General features: G+C 44.4%; 1 protein-coding gene across 5 annotated transcripts; it reads left to right on the forward strand.

Annotated features, from left to right (window-relative positions):
- Positions 1-7: 7 nt before the first annotated feature.
- SIRT1 (sirtuin 1) lies at positions 8-16,690 on the forward strand. 5 transcript variants are annotated; one of them, XR_003946319.2, is made up of 10 exons: positions 629-1,083; positions 3,461-3,577; positions 4,490-4,731; positions 5,995-6,147; positions 7,208-7,355; positions 9,714-9,793; positions 12,303-12,489; positions 13,207-13,764; positions 14,650-15,181; positions 15,521-16,690. XR_003946319.2 is itself a non-coding variant. In XM_018920816.3 (10 exons), exons 4-10 carry the CDS (start codon positions 4,519-4,521, stop codon positions 14,970-14,972), a joined length of 1,662 nt encoding a protein of 553 aa, XP_018776361.1. In that variant the 5' UTR covers positions 950-1,083; positions 1,565-1,630; positions 3,461-3,577; positions 4,490-4,518; the 3' UTR covers positions 14,973-16,690. The 5 variants fall into 5 exon arrangements, 4 of the variants coding, with proteins under 4 accessions (XP_050832409.1, XP_030097104.1, XP_018776361.1 ...); XM_018920816.3 differs by adding an exon at positions 1,565-1,630 and having other exon boundaries at positions 950-1,083; positions 14,650-16,690; XM_050976452.1 differs by lacking the exon at positions 629-1,083 and adding an exon at positions 8-340 and having other exon boundaries at positions 14,650-16,690.
- Positions 16,691-16,937: the final 247 nt, after the last annotated feature.

The following is a 16,937-nucleotide window of genomic DNA, read 5'->3' on the forward strand; positions in this document are numbered from 1 at the left end:
GTGCGCTCCCCTGGCAGGCAAGCGGGCGGGCAGCGGCCGTGCCCTGGGCACACCCTGACCCTCAGCTCCGAGACCCCGCTCGGCCCCGCTCTGCGGCTGGCAACGGGCTCAGGGGCAGCCCTGGCGGGCGGGTTCCCCTGGCCAGGTGCCGCACAGCCCAGCAAAGGGCTCTGCCGCAGGGAGCTCGCTCTCAGAAAGGGGCACAGTGTGTCCGATACCCTGACGGAGAGCGGGCCCGGAGGGCTTCTCACGCGGCTGGCGAGGAGCGAACAGCGGAGCCGCCATTTGCCGGGAACCGCCGGCCAGGGAGTGCAGAGGATCCGCGCGCGGTCATTGCTCGGTAGGGGCGGGCTGTGAGCGGCACACGGCAGGGACGGGAACGGAAGGGAAGGGAAGGCAGGGCACTGGGGGCCGAGCCGGGCCAGTCGCGCCCCCCCCTCCCGGCTCCCTCAGGCTCTTCGCGCCGCCATGGCGGGGCCGGCGGAGGGAGGGGGCGCGAGACGGAACGAGCGCCACGTGACGCCGGCAGCGCCCCCGATCACGTGCTCTGGTTTGTTGTTGCCCGGTCACGTGCCGCGGTCACGTGCGGCGGCGCTGCCCGCGGCGGGCGGGGGGGGGCCGGGCGCGAGGGGGGCGGCGGCTGCGGCGGCGCCAAGATGGCGGACGGGGACGCTGCGCCGCTCCGCCCGCGCGGCCCCGCTGGCCCCGGCAGCGACAGCGCCGAGCCCGCGGCCAAGCGGCACCGCCGCGGATCGGGGAGCGCCGCGCCCGCTCCGCGCCCCGACCGCGCCGCGGGGCCCCCGCCCGCGCCCGCCGCCGCCGTGCCCGCGGAAGCGCCGGGGGAGGCGGCGGCCGATGGCGGCCGGGCGGAGCGGGAGGACGGCGGCGAGGCGGCGGCGGCGCGGAGCGGCGCGGACGGCGGGGCCGGGCTGCGGGGCCTGCCCCGGGCGGAGCCGCCTCCGCGGCGGGACCAGGGGGAGGGCGCGGAGGCGGCGCCCGGCGAAGACGCGGCGGAGGCGGCCCCGGGCTGCGGGCGGGCGCAGTGTTCGAACGGGGCGGCCGCGGTGCCGGCCCCGCATCCCGGTGAGGACCGACCCCTCCCTTCTCCCCTCCCTTCTCCCCTCCCTCCCCTGCTCGCGGCTCCCTCCTCCCCGCGCAGCGCCGGCCCCGGGTGTCGCACGGGGCGCGGTGTCACCGCCGGGCGCGGTGAGCGCTGCGGGCCCGGCCCCGCACTCGGAGCGAACGCCGGGGCAGCTCCGGGCCCGGCCCGGCAAGGCCTAGTGCCGCACGGGGACAGCGGCTCGGCCTCAGCCCCAGCCCTGAAAACCTTCATTCTGCTGTGTTGCTGGCAACAAGTTATTAAAAATGAGAAATTATAAGCCCGGGTTCCTTTTCATAATCTCTGCCGTGTTAATTATTTTATTTTTGATCCTTAGAAACTTGCACATAGGCTCAGGAGGAGCAATCTTGACCAGTTCTTTAAAGAACTGCAAGTGACAGTCTTGGCTAAGGTTTGAGTGACTGCAGCACAAAAGTAAACCATAATATTTCTAAATTCTTTCAGATCATATTTGAAGTGTACTGGTGGGCAGCATCACTGTGAAAGTACCTCACAGTACAAACTGATCAGGTTTGAGTTGTGTTTCGTTGGAGTTGTTAATTTTGGCTTTTTTTTTTTTTTTCTAAAGCAGTGTTTTGGAAAGATTTATTAAAATGTATCAGACGCTGCATTCTGCCAGTACAGTGTTTACATTTTATCTTAGAATGCAGTTAAAGATACTTTACAGTAAAACTTTGTAGAAACTTTCTGTCTGTGCAAAAGCAGTCCAGAAGGAACAGATATAGAATAAACCTGGAACAGCCTCTGTATTGAAAGCTCCATTGGAACAGCTCTTAGCAAAGCCAGTGATCTCTTACCAGTGCCTTACATGAAGCCTTTTGCTCAGGTCCCCCCGAGCCTCAGGCGTGTTTTGCTGTGTCTGGTTTATTTCTGGCCAGCATTACCCCCTCTGTCCTTTGAGGAATACTCAGGGGTGTTACAGTTAAAACTGTTACTTTATCCTGCTTGTATCTGTTGCTGTTTCCTACATCCCAGGCTCTGTAGCCTGTGTGTGAGGAGCCTTTCACAATGTAAGCTTTGCTGCTTGATACAGAAGCCACAAAGGTTTCTCAAGTTAAACTTGCACCTCGCAGTTACTGATGTGTACTCATGCACTTTTTCCTGCTCCAAAATTCTCAATATCTTCACTGACTTCACACATAACAAGATGGAACTGAAATGCTGTAAATAAATAGATTAATAATAGTAATGGCTGTGAGCTCCTATGGCCTCAGGAGAACAAGACAGCAAGAAGCAACAAATTTCTGTTGACTTCCTTCTTTTCTAATCAAAAATACTTACGCCAACAAGGAGAAGGACTTGAAGAACACAACCTAAATAAAAAATGATGGTGTTTTGTGGTGTTCTTTATTTGAGAATCAAGTGGAATAAGAGCTAAAATTGTGCAGGGGCTTCTTCAGTTCTTCAGATAAGAGACTGAGAACTACGTTAGTGATTCTTTGCTTTAAAGAGCACGACTGAAATTTGTTCTGTGTTCATATCTTGGATTTTCAACAACTGCATCTACAGGTGCTGAGGCTGTTTCTACTAAAGCCAGTAAAAAAGGTGGAGTAGTCTAAGTTCTCATAAGCTGCTCAAGTTGGAACGTAGATTTCCCCTTCAGTGTGAGCTCAGTAACACAAATGCCTTGTTCTGTCCTGGGCTTGTTCATCGAGGTCTGAGGTGGAGTTAGATTGAGTTTCTCTGGCTTAGGGCCATGGGCTCAGCTGAGGTGACTGGCACCAGACCCAGCAGCAGGGGCAAATGGATGAAACTTAGTGAAGGTGGTTCAGGGGAGTATGTTCTGTGTCACAACTGAAACATCATAAATTGTGTATGTGGTCAGCAAATACAGCTGAGCTGCAAGGTAACATCCTCACCAAATCCTGTGAATTCGTTGTAGCAAATGTGCACTTGTGGGTTTCTTTCAAAATGCTGTTAAAATGCTCTTAAAGCCTAGTCAAAGATCTGTCTGCAATGGTGACACGTTTTCATTTCACCCAGTTTTTCAATGAGCTGAATGCAGTGAGAATTATAAGGGAAAGACATTTTTAATTATACTTTTAAAAGATTTGGATTTTTTCTATGGTGGAATATCCATCATGCCCAACACTTCAGACAGTGAGATTTCACCAAGGTCAGCATGTAGTCCCCTGAAGCTCAGCATTGAGGTAGCAAACCCTGCTGTAAATCTACCAACAGCTTGGAAATATATCTATAAATGTGAAGAAAAATAGACATTTTCTGTGCCTAAGTGACAAAACTGCCAGTTGAGAGTGAGATTTTTGGTTTTATGATCTGTTTGAAGATACCCTGGGCCCTTGGGCTGGAGTGTAACCCCCTGCTCGTGCTGTCTTGCAGATAACTTCCTCCTCAGTGATGAAATCATAGCCAATGGCTTTCACTCCTGTGACAGTGATGAAGAAGACAGAGCCTCACACGCAAGCTCCAGTGACTGGACCCCAAGACCACGTATAGGTAGAAGTTTGGAGCATGTTCTTGGATGCTCTTTGCCTTTGAACAGTACTTAATCCTCCCCGATTCATCCTCATTATTTTTTCTGTTGCAAAAATATTGGCAATTAGTGCTTTTGAACAGCTTAGAGGTGTTGGCTGTATTCTGTATGTTATTTAAGGAGTTTAAAAATTAACCCCTTGAAATTTGTTGTATTTTGGTTAAAATTGTCAATGTCTTATTTTTTTCCAAAATAGAAATCCTGCCACAATCCCAATTAAAAGCAAACACACAGGTTCACTAAATTAGCCTAATTTATGGCATATTTCCATAGCCTGCCTACTTAGCATTAATTCTTTATGGGACAAGATGATCCCTGTATGATTTTAGGACAGTGAGCTCTCATCTCAAGTGTTTTTGGAAAGATTGATTTAATGTCTTGAGGAGGTAATGTCTGAAATAATTCATGGTAGATGACCAAAAAACCAACAAAACTCCATGGATATCTGGGCTCTATGTGTCTGTTTAGAGTGATGGTTTATAATACCACTGGAAAGTATATGCATGTTTGTTGTTTGTTTGGTTTTGTTTGTTTTCAGCTTATACCTGTAAATACCAAATGCTGGGAAAGTACAGATGGAGACACATTGTGAAAATCCCGTTGCACCTCTAAAAGGGTTTTAAGTTTGCTGCAAACTGGGATTTTTACTTGACTTTCTATGAAATCTTTCATGGGTTAACATAAAATAATGATGAATAAATAAAATGCCCAGCTCTCACTTCAGAGTTTAGACCAAAATAAAGGGGGTTAATGAATGGAGCATTAAATTGGATTCATGAAACTGTACTAGCAAGCATTAATAAATGGAACAATAACCATGATCATCTGCAGTACCTGACTCTGTTTTAATTATCTGTATTTTTTAATTTCCTTAGGTCCCTACACTTTTGTTCAGCAGCATCTCATGCTAGGTACAGACCCACGGACAATTCTGAAGGACCTGCTCCCAGAAACGATCCCCCCACCTGAACTGGACGACATGACTCTGTGGCAAATCGTGATAAACATCCTTTCAGAGCCACCCAAGAGGAAGAAGAGGAAAGATATAAACACCATTGATGATGCTGTGAAACTTTTGCAGGAGTGCAAGAAGATCATGGTCTTGACTGGAGCTGGGGTAGGTGCTGCTGCAGCGTCGGTGTGAAAATGTGGAGCCAGGTTGGTTCAGTACAGCATGCAGGGGTGGGAGCAAGGCACTGTGCTGGGGGGAAGGGTCCAGCTCACTGCAAGGACTGCAGCTTCCACTGGAGATGACACCATCTCACTTCTCAGAACAAAATATTCTTAGACATAGAAACTTGTAAACAGCTGCTCTCATCCAAATCAGTTACAGAATAAGAACACTTTACCTGTCCTAGTCTTCAGACAAAGGAGATGGCTTTTGTAAACAAAATCCCAGTGGATCTCTTAAAATCCCAGATGGAGCTTGAGGGACTAGAAGAACAGGATTAGAAAAGAAAAGAGTTGGGGGGCAGAGGAGGAGCATGATCATAGGGACAGTTTGATCAGATTTCAGCAGACTGAACGTTACTTTCAGCACATGGTGCTCTGTGATGGTGATAAAGTTACTCCCTGTTTGACTAAAGAACATTTCTGAACTGCTGCACACTTGCAGCTCTGTACCTGTGCACCAGATCATTTCTTGCTTCTGTTGTTCACACACAGATGGTGTGACACGGCTCAGAGCAGATGAGTGATTCAATCAGCTTTTACAAGAGCACTGCTACTCCCAATCTTGCTCTTTCCATACTTGCACACACCTGTTTCTCCTCCTCTTCCCATGCTATTTTGGGGTAGTCTGAGACAATGATTTCAGTCCTTACTGACTACTACAATGCTTTGATAAACAATGTTTATCAGTAAACAACTTATATCAAAATGGGTTCATTCTTTAGAAGTAAGAATATATATTTTTTAAAAGCAAGACTATTCTCTTACTGTGTTAGCATGTAAAAAAAATTTCAAATATCAACCACCATATCTAAGCCTGAGTTGGCAGCTCAGTGAACAATTAATAATTAAATTTAATGCAATAAATCTCTACATTTTTGTTCACATCTTACAAAACTTCCAGTGGTAAAAGCAAGTTCTGGTATCCTGTGCAGACTGTACTAAAGAGATTTTTGTCCACTTGTCAAATTTTGTTTCTGTGCTGTTTCTCCTGATTGTGATTTGGGAATTGTTGTATTGGATCCAAAAAAAAAAAAAAAAAAAAGAAAAATAAATACAGAGAACCCAGAAATAAATACAGAGAACCCAGACTGGTTTTGTTCTTAATGTTTCTGAGCACTGAGCATACAGAAATGTGGTTTCCCAGAGCAACACTTTTATGATCCAATATGTAATTCCACTTATTTCAGATTGCAAAAATATATTTCAGGTGTCAGTGTCTTGTGGAATCCCTGACTTTAGATCCAGAGATGGCATCTATGCACGCCTTGCTGTAGACTTCCCAGACCTTCCAGATCCTCAAGCAATGTTTGATATAGAATACTTCAGAAAGGACCCCAGGCCATTTTTTAAGTTTTCAAAGGTATGGTTTTCCAACAGCTCTTGTCTTGCTCAGCAAAGGCAGATGACAATACTAAAATGCATAACTCAGATAAAAACTAGCAACTGTTCAGCAACATTCTCTCTCTTTTTAAAGTTTATTTTACTGTTCCTGTTGTAAGTTCATGATATAAACAACCATTTCAGATGGTTGAAAATATCTCAGTGATATTTAACAGTATCAAAAGCAGTGATGATGTCTCTTAGACAAGAAGGAATTGAAGAAACTGTAGACATATGGAGAAACAAAAAAAAAAAAAAACCAACCCAAAAAACCAAACCAAATTGCATTTAATCTTCAATGTCCTTGGGACCAAAAAGAAATCAAACCCAAGACATAGGAATTTCTACAGGACCAGTAAGGACTTGTGAAAATCAGTCACCACTGGTTGTGCTCATTCTTTCTTGCATTTGCTCACAATTCATACTACTGGTCTGTCCTGTTACAAAGATTGGAAAAGAAAACCCAATGCATTCTTTTTCTGCTTGGCTTTTTCTGAAAGCCTCCTATCCAGATACTAACAAATTTTGATGCTCAGTAGTATACTCAGTTCCTTTGGGTTTTAATATTAAAAAAACACCACCCCCACAAACAAAAACCCACCCCAAACAAAAAAAAACATAGCAAGCAAAAAAATCAACTTACTTGAAACCTGTCTACACACAGGTTTTACCTGAAAAGTACAAATCTAATTTAGCTGATACTTTTTACTTTTCTGCTTTTTCACTCCTCCTCCTCCTTTTCTGTCCATCAGAATACATGTTTCTAGTAGCAAATATTGAGGTCAGCTTTTCTGTGTCATAATTCTCAAAAGCAGAAAATGATGTGAACATTGCTTTTATGCAGTGTAGAACCAAACTCCCAGCTTGCAGGGACCAGTTCCTCCTGCCAGGCTGAGGAGCTGAGCAGTGGCAGAAGGAGCTGGATGCCAGGGCAGTGGCCAAGGGCAGGGGAAGGGGCTCTGGGATGGCTGGGGACAATGCCCAGCTCAGGTAAACTCTGTATCCACCTCCACTGTCTAATGTGCTTCTGAATTCCCTAGGAAATCTACCCAGGACAGTTCCAGCCATCTCTGTGTCACAAGTTCATCGCTTTGATGGATAAAGAAGGAAAACTCCTTCGCAACTACACTCAGAACATAGACACACTGGAGCAGGTGGCAGGGATCCAAAGGATAATCCAGTGTCATGGTTAGTGGGTTTAGTTTCACTTATTTTCCCTGTGGGAATTCTTCCTGGTGCATGTGACAAGGTAATTGCTGTTGGAATTAAACTTTCTTTCCTTGAATTCCTGTCTCTTGCCAACAAATATTCTGATTTTTAAATGCTGAAGTTTTGTTTTAGGCAGCTTACATATTTAATCAGAAAGTTTCAAGTAGAAATAACTCCTTTCAGGAACTGAGCTTGATGAAGGGTCTGTGTATCAGTGAAGATCCACAGCCTGTTAGCACTAGCTTAGACTGTAACTTCTAAGATGCATTTGGTGCTTCTTGATCTGTGTGACAACATAACATGGAAACCAGTCTTGCCAGAGGTCCCTCTCACTGCCCATCCCATTCCTCCTATGGAATGGGAGTCTGGCTGTTATCTGACTCTTTACTTAGGTTATATTCCACTGAAATCTGAAAATATCCTGACACTTCAGTGACTCCACCTCATGTATAAAACATTGAGGATTAATCACCAGTAAAGTTGAACTGAAGATCATCTTGTTACACCTTCAGTGTCATACAGATTCTGTAATTATGAGGCCTCATTAAGTGGAATTGCTTTAATTGCCTGATTCGCTTTTCGTTTCCAAGGGCTTGCATATGTCAAGCTGAAAGTCCAAGGATTAATTTTCAAGAAAAGTATTCAGAAAATTATTTCTTAAATGCATGTTTGGATCATTTAGTAAACTTCAGACACATAAATCATCTAAAAGCAGCACTGGCATGTTTGTAAGGCCCATCCATCTAATTGCACCTTTGCCAGGGGCCAGACTCTCGTGCTTTCCATACCTTCAGAGCTCAGTGCCAGATCCATGGGGTTGGATTCTCCAGGCAGAACAAGCACAGTGCTCTGAACGGGGCCCAGGCAGCTCTGCCAGTCAGCTCCCCAGCCCCCGGGCTGCTTTCCATCTGTGCTTAGTGTGCCACACGTTTTCTTTTGGCTGGCATTTCATCTGAGGCATTTATCACCAGCCTTTTACCTGGCTGGGGTTTTGCACATCCCTGCTGTGCTCAAGCTCCCCATTTTTCCAGTTGCACACTGCAGGGATGGATCACAGACTGTCTTTAGTGTATGTCCTGTATAAGGTGATTCTGAATGACACAGATGCTTTAAAAGCACGTGCACTTGGAGATTTTGAGGCCTTTGGAAATTAGTAAAGGTTGTTTTGAGCCCATCAAGCTTTATCTGGTCTACAGCTGCTGCTCTTTAACAAATGGTTGTTGCCTAATGATGGTGGCTGGAGAGAAACCAAAACTCTTCTGTGGGGGCTCACACTGCTGTACTTATTCTACTTTTTCCTGTGGCTGGGGCAATGACAAGTTAATCATGAGCAGTTAACAAAGAACCTTGCAGTGATTTGGGGAGTTCCAATGTGAACCTTCAGCCCCATTTGTGACTGGAGACCTACAGTACAGTTCCTCCTGTGAGAACTGTGGTGTCTGAGATACATTCTGCTGTATTTAAAATGGCTCTTGCATTCAACCCATGCATCTGGAATTAGATTGTATTCCTTGCCATTGCTGGAGCTGAATGAACAGAGGCCATGGCCTGGGAATGGCTCATGCATGGGCACCAGACTTCTGCTGGCGAAAAATAATTCCCATATGGAGTTGCAGAGAAGTGCAGCAGGTGCCTCTGAGTTGGGCCTGTGAGCCTGACAGACACCCCTGACGTGCTGTAGGAAGCTCTGAATTATTACAATCAGCTAATTAGAATGAGCAAATAACTCACACCTCCCATGGTCCTTGGAATCCCTCATGCTGGGGGAGCTGCAGTGCTGAGCAAGGTTTCAGAAGCTGTGCAGTTTGCAGGCCTGCAGTGATCAGCAGAGCTGAGCTGCCAGTTGCTCATAAATGATCAGCTCCAGGCTTTTCTGTGCTTTCATTCTCTTTGTCTTACCCAGATACAATACCCTGAAAGCATGTTGTCTTTACTAATGCATTTCCTCAGTTGTTCTGTGCTCTGTGTGTGGAGTTGCTGTGGGTTCCTGTGCTGCTGATGCTGTTTGCAGCACCACTGTGGTGTAACAAGGGTTCTGTTCTCTGCTCCTTGTCTGTGCTTGCACAGGTCAGGGGAATGAGAGGACACAGAATCATTTGTGTTGACATGCATGTGGTATGTGGCTACTCCTAAAACAAGATTTCTGCTGACTAACACCTAGAACAACAGCAACTTCTAGTATTACAAGGATCTCCTCTTAATTTTACAATACCTTTTTTAATGTCTGATTTCTGTAGCACTGCAACATAACAGCCTTTTTGTCAAAACAGCTTGGACATAAGACCAAATCTGAATGACTGAAAATCCTGATGCTACCATACGGGTTTTTCCCCTCAGGTTCCTTTGCAACAGCTTCCTGCCTGATCTGTAAATACAAAGTTGATTGTGAAGTTGTTCGAGGAGATATTTTCAATCAGGTAAAAAAATCTTCTTTAACTCACTACAGCTTTCTAATAAGTAATTATCTCAAAAACACCCCACACCAAACCCTGAACCATATACTGGGATTGCTTACAAGATCTGCTTTAAAAGGCTCCATATCTCTGCATGTATTTCAAAGAAGTGCCTGTCTGTATTCTAGCATTTCCTCTGGCATTCAGAAGTATATTCAAATACTGTATTGCAAAAATTAGGTAATGGCAAAAATCAGAGCAAAACCTTAAGAGTCCATTTTTAATGGCTCCTCTGATAAAAAGTAGAGGTTAAATGGTAAGCAGAAAGTTGGATTTATATCTGTTTGAGTTGATCTGAATTTAGAGTCACACTGAGAAAGCATTCTTAGCCTTTTATAACACTGGATGCTCTTTGAGCATTTTCCTGTATTAAAAATGTGTTTCAAACAGCAGCTGATGGATGGAGAAATTGCTAACCACAGAGCAGGCTAGAGCAAGGATCCAGTGGGGAGTTGGTGTTCCTAGGACTCCTGAACCCCCCATGTCTGGGTGTCAAGTGACCTGGGACCAAGGCAGGACTTGGTTCTGCTCTGTCAGAGCAGATGAACCTTTGATCTGGAGAGACCCTCTCTGCCTTTGCTCTTCTTCCCCTTCTTTTGAAGGACAGAGGTGATGATTCTGTGATCAAAAAGATCTTGGTTATGCAAATGAAAGGGGACTCTTTCTGCAGGCTCTTTGGTTTTTTTGATAAATGCTTCAGAGTCCACAGTTGCAACTTTAGATGAGAAACATGGAAGGGATGTAAATCCTTCAGGCATTACATTTGAAATGGAGTTCAGTGAAAGCCTTTCAGAAGAGATGTTTGAGTTAAAGCTTTAAGAAATGTCAATCTCATAAGCCTGAAGCCTTTTCAGTAATTCACTGAATTACTGAATGTGAAATTTGGTTTACTCTGCCATTAAGAACAGTATTTTTAAGAACATCCTACAGATATTTTTTGCTCCTTTACCTCCAGAGCCAGCTGGCTGGAGTTAGATTTTCTCTATCTAATATGTAAAGATCTGAGGGGAATGTTCAAGACTCATTCTAGCCATCTACTCCTTTTTGGGGAATCCTTTAGTTGGTTTCCCTTGACTGTGGGATTATTGAGTGCTTTCTTGCTTGGGTGCAGGGTGAAGGTTTCCACCACACCAGTTCCTAGCTCTGTGCCAAATTGCTTCTTATCCCACAAGGCATCCATCCCAAAAGGCTTTTCTTTGTTCAAAAACTTTAAGTTTTGGGAAAGATCATTTGACACTAGAGGAAGGTCTTCTCCTTGTGATATTTTCTAATTTGGAGAGTATTGTCTTCTGTCCCACTGCAGGCATCCACAAAATTAATTCTTTCATTTAAACTTTGAACATTCTATATTATTTTTTCTGCAGCTGTTCTCTGTATAGTAGGGACATGTTATGCATTTAAATGTCAGTTTTCAGGTATTTTTCTATTCCAGTAGGTAATGTAGGTATCTTTTCACCTTTATAGCTCTAATTTGTAGTTTGTGATGGTTTCCATACGATTGCAGCTCCTTGGATTTATTGTAAAGTCTTATATTTTAACACTACAGCTGAAAAGACTTGAACTATTAGAAGGAAATTGCTCAGTATTGTCTGTAGATCTATCACTCACCTTCTTGCTTTTCTTCTCTCTTAAAAAGTCTTTAGATAGGAAAGAGTTGAAAGAGGTCCTAAAGATCAGAAAACTCCTTGGCTCAGGAAAAAAGGGAATCTACTTCTCTACAAATCTAACTAGTGGCCACTTTTATTAGTGAAGCAGGATTCTCCTCTATTTCTGGAGGAATTAGAAAAGTTTAAAATGGAGACCAAGCAAGTTCTGGCCTCTGTTCTTGTCCTGGATGCTCTTAGCCAGCTGCCTGCCACAGTGCCCTGTAGCTTTGTGGGTGCAACACATGGAACCTTTTGGAGGAGAACCTGCAGGTAAAGCTCTAGAGAGGACTCTTGGATTAGGACAGGGTTTGTATCAGATCCTCAGCTGGAACCTGACAGTGAAATCTCAGTTTTTGTTCTGATTAAACTATGAAAAATCTGTTGCTGTGTAATGGGAGTGTGCTCAGTTGGTGTTGAGCATGACTGCTGGACTTTGGCTTGGGCTATGGACCTGCCTGGTTTCTCCCTCTTGATTCCTGCTGTAGTCTATTTCCCTGAGCAGTTGCTGCAGGCAGCAGTAAGAAGTGTAGTTGCCTGTATATCCACAGAACAATGAAATGAGACAATATCACTGAAACTTCCCTGTCTCTGCCAAAATAACTGCCTGTGAGACATGAAAGTGTGAGTGTTTCAGAGGCCCAGGGCAAGGCAGTAACAGGGGCTGCTGTGACACGTGTGGGTGTTTGAGGGCAGCCCTGCAGGCAGTAACAGGGGCTGTGACACGTGTGGGTGTTTGAGAGGGCAGCCCTGCAGGCAGTAATGGGCTGTGACATGTGTGGGTGTTTGAGAGGGCAGCAATGCAGGCAGTAACAGGCTGCTGTGTGCAGGTGGTGCCCCGCTGTCCCCGCTGTCCCCCTGAGGAGCCACTGGCCATCATGAAGCCGGACATTGTGTTCTTTGGGGAGAACCTGCCCGAGCAGTTCCACCGTGCCATGAAGTATGACAAAAATGAAGTGGATCTCCTCATTGTCATTGGGTCTTCACTCAAAGTAAGACCAGTAGCATTGATTCCAAGTAAGTGACTGTCTCTGGTAATACTTTACAAAATCTGGATTAGAAGTGGGATTCTTAGTTAAGAAACTCCAAGCTCTTAGGAACACCTTTGGCTCAATTCAGTGAGCCCCGCTAAATTGTAAGACTAAAGCTGCTTGCCTATGTAAAGCTGAAATGCAAAATTGAGGAAGTAACAAATTCAAAATGTTTTTTCTACACTCTAGGTAGATCTCAAGCTAATGAAATTATTATCTGAAAAACTGCTCTCTTAAACCTGAATGGCTCAGTTCTAAGATTCATTTCTCTCCATGCTTGTGAAATGCTTTAGAAAGGAAGCATCTCAAAAGCAGTATATCCCTCATGTGCACTTAAGTGCATAAAACAAATGCACAAAATAAACATAATTTGAAGGTATTATAGTACTGATTTTAATCTTTTAATACTGCTGAATTTTTAATATTAATGTAGCCAGTATTTCTGTGCATGTGTTTCTCAGTGATTGAGAAATGCTTTTAACTGGAAAAAATGGGGGGAAAACACCCATCTCAGCAGGCTGCAGTAGGCACAGCACCTCAAACTGCCACTGATAAATTTGGGACTGGCTTGCCTTCTTCCTGACCTGGCTGGTTTTGTCTTGTTTCAAGTGAAGGCATGAAGAGAAGCCTGAGCTTTCTCAGTAGGTCTCTGCTGGAAGTAAAACCCAAGTGACCACCTTTGAATTCTCTTTTCCATCCATAGGTTCCATCCCCCATGAAGTGCCTCAGATCTTAATTAATAGGGAACCTTTGCCTCATCTACACTTTGACGTGGAGCTTCTCGGAGACTGTGATGTTATTATTAATGAATTGTGTCAGAGGTTGGGCAGTGAATACACAAAACTTTGCTACAACTCGGTCAAACTTTCGGAAATCACAGAGAAGCCTCCGCGGCCGCACAAGGAGCTGGAAGCGCTCTCGGCTGAGCTCCCTCCAACCCCTCTGAACATTTCAGAAGGCTCCAGTTCACCAGGAAGGATGAGCCCACCTGACACTGCCGTGGTGTCACAACACCCACCTGAATGTAAGCTAGAAAACTGTGAGCCTGCCTCTGAAACTAAAGGGACCTGCTCAGAGGAGACGCTTCAGGACACACAGGTGTCATCTGAAAACCCTGAAAATCCTGCTAGTGAGCTAATGAACTCTGAAACAATGAAGGAAAATGGATCTAATGATGGAGAAAATAAAGAAAAGAGTGAAATATTGAAGAAGTGTTGGGTAAACAGATCTGCAAAAGAACAGATTAGTAAAAGGCTGGATGGTAAGTGTTAATGGTTTTCAGTATTCTGCTTCCTTTTGGCTGATACATTTATGGTAGACTTACTTTAAAGTGATAAATAAGTGACTCTTGAGGCAATCAGTAGGTTTTGGTGGCTATTTTTGTTTAGACAAGTGTCTACATAACTCTCATTGAACCAATTATTTATTTTGGAGAAGCCAGTAGGAAATATTTTTTGTATTTCATAATATGTTTAAAAATCTCTGATTACTTCTTCACCTAAAAAATCAAAGTTTAGGAGGCTGAAGGTAGGTATCCAAAAATAAATCCCTTCGTAACATTTTCAAATGCATTTTCAGAAAAGTTAGTTTGATCCCGAGGTGTTCAGAAGCTGCTCACAGCAGAGCATGATTTGGTATTGCAGTGGAGCTGGGAGACAAAGTAATGACAGGACTTAAAAATCTCATCGCTGGAGTAAGGCACGTTTTTAAGGAAAGTTTAGACTTTCCAAGAAAGCCCTTCAGTGTGCAGTCTTGTAACTGATGTAAGGAGTCAGGAAATAAAGTGCAATTTTCTAAAGGAAAGGCTGGGTTTAGACTTTGATACTCCATGCAGGAGCTCCTGTTCTGTCCTAGGTAGGGGAGGTCTAGCTGGGAACGTGTTCCTATAAAACAGCTGCTGAGCAACCAGCATAAATTCTCTTTGGTGTCAGAGAGAGGGGGAGGAGGAACACGGAGCTTTCCAGGGAAGCATTTCTTCTGTCCTTCGTAATAACTACACGAACATGGGCACAAATGCATTTTCATGCCATCTCATTTGCCAGCTAAGAGTGCCTGCTGAAAACAGATCTATGCAGGTGCCTTCTAAGCACTCTCTTGCACCAGCATTGACTTCAGCATGTCCCTCACTGTTGCCATTCTGTTGCAGGTACCCAGTATCTGTTTCTGCCACCCAATCGTTACATCTTCCACGGTGCTGAGGTGTACTCGGATTCCGAGGACGACATCATCTCTTCCAGCTCCTGCGGCAGCAGCAGCGAGAGCGGCTCGTGCCGCAGCCAGAGCTTGGATGTGGAGGATGAGAGTGAGATGGAGGAGTTTTACAATGGCATAGAGGATGAGGATGGAGCCGAGCGGGAAGAGGAGCCTGGATTCGGGGAGGATGGAGCCGAGCAGGAGGAACTGGCAGCTGAGGAATCAGCCGAGACAAACGAGGCTGCAGGGACGGAACATCCGAGCAAGGCGCTGTAAAGTGATGGCTGACTGGTTACAGGAACTTCCCACCAGCATTAGGAGCTTTGGCATGTCAGAATGAATGTTTACGTCTGGATTTAGAGCAACAAAACCATAAGGACGTAGTGTTTATAAATAACTAAAACAGATTTTCATGCTTAGTTTTTTACCTTTTTCAATAAAAATCTATTACTGCGCACTCAACACTAACTCATCTTTTTTTTAAGGTACTAGGATTATCTAAACAACTGTCACTATGTTCACTTTTAAGTTCATCTGTCTGATCAGGCATCCATGTATATAATACATATTTTTGCTTAATAAATTTCAGCTTATATTATTTTTAAACAGTTTTGAAAAAGCCATTGGAATGTTAAACTAATATAAAGGGAACAGCTAATTTAGACCAAAGAATGGTATTTTCACACCTCTTGCTTTGTAACACTTTGGTTTATTTAAAATCTTCTTACGCTTCTGCTAAACCTTCCATTCACGCCTAGTCTGTCATTAAACACTGGCATTTTCTAAGACCTACTGTGGCAGCTAATTTTTTTTTGCTTTAACAGTTCCTTTGTATGTTTGAGACAAACCTGATTGCAAGCAGATAGCGAGATGGAAACAAGACAGCAGCACTTGAGGAATCCGATGGTTTTTAGATTGATCAAGAAGTGCTGTGAATATGCTGAGGTTGCTGAGTGTGTGACTTCCTGTGGACACTGGCTCCCTAGCAGTGAGAATCCAGCATTTTAAACAGAAAGGATCCCCCCAGTCAGAGGCTGTCCCGCTGGATCCAGCAGTCACATCTAGAGCAGCTTGCTTTATAAATAGCATTTGAGGAATTGCCAAGGCTCCAGTGTGGAAGCAGAGTTGAGAAGAGCGTCCCTCCCAGCGTGAGAAGGCGCAGAAATGAAGCTCTTCCTCCGTGCTCACTGATGCACCAAGCCCAGGAGAGACTGACTCCAGTGGTGGGAGCCTCTGTTTGTGCTGCCAAGGAGCTCCACGTGGATTAATTCCTGCTGGCCTGAGGTCCTGAGTGAGCTGGGAAACCTCCTCCAGCTGCCAGCTCCACCCTGGACACGACAGCAAAGCGGCTTCTCCCACTCTGCTCTCTCAAGTGCAAGGCTGCCTTAAAAGTGGATGTTGCAAATGTTCAAGTGCAGATCGTTTCCAAGCCTTTAGAACTATTTTGTACAATTGCACAGTGCAGTAGTCAGTGAAACAGCATTTTTCTATAAACCACTTTTTCAACATTGGCTCAAATGAACTCAACGATGTAGATTATTCATATACTTTGCTTTAATATTTATTACATTTTGGAAGATGTTCAGTAGCTGTTCTTTGAACATAAAACAACAGTTAATCAATATTTAAGAACAGCCTCCTGTATTCATCTGGAAATGTTGGCATGTCGACTCATTGTCCAAACTTAACACAGCTCTTATTTGGCTACATTAAAGAATGCAATATGTTTAGTTTTCACTTGCATGTCACAATGTATTAGTTTGTGCTATAGGAGATATTTTAAATTGAAATACTTTGTTTTAAATTATTTTTACAGTGAGGATTGGTTTCTGCTCTTTTATATTGTATATAGTGTCTTTTATGTAATCTACTGGCATATGTTTTGTAGAAGACTGTTTAAAATGACTGGCTATCTTCCTGCAACTTTTGAAATACAAAACCAGTGTTTTATACTCGTACACTCTGTTCTAAAGTCTATTAAAATTGTCATTTGATTTCTGGTTTCCATTAATTTCTAGCTACACCTTGCAAACTTAGTAAAGATACCCTATAAAGTCAAGGTATACCCTGGCTAATGGAAGGCATTACAGTTGGAATGGCTTCTTCCCAGCTGCCCTGGATTGTTCTGGGTTTGTCCTGTGGTTCCCTGGGGGCTGCAGCTGTGCTGAGCACACCCCAGGCAGCAGCAGATCCCTTCCAGTGGCCCTCAAGGGCCAGGGCCCAGTTTAATCAGCTTCCCAC

Source organism: Serinus canaria, chromosome 6 (assembly GCF_022539315.1).
Source record: "Serinus canaria isolate serCan28SL12 chromosome 6, serCan2020, whole genome shotgun sequence".
Lineage (NCBI taxonomy): Eukaryota > Metazoa > Chordata > Aves > Passeriformes > Fringillidae > Serinus > Serinus canaria.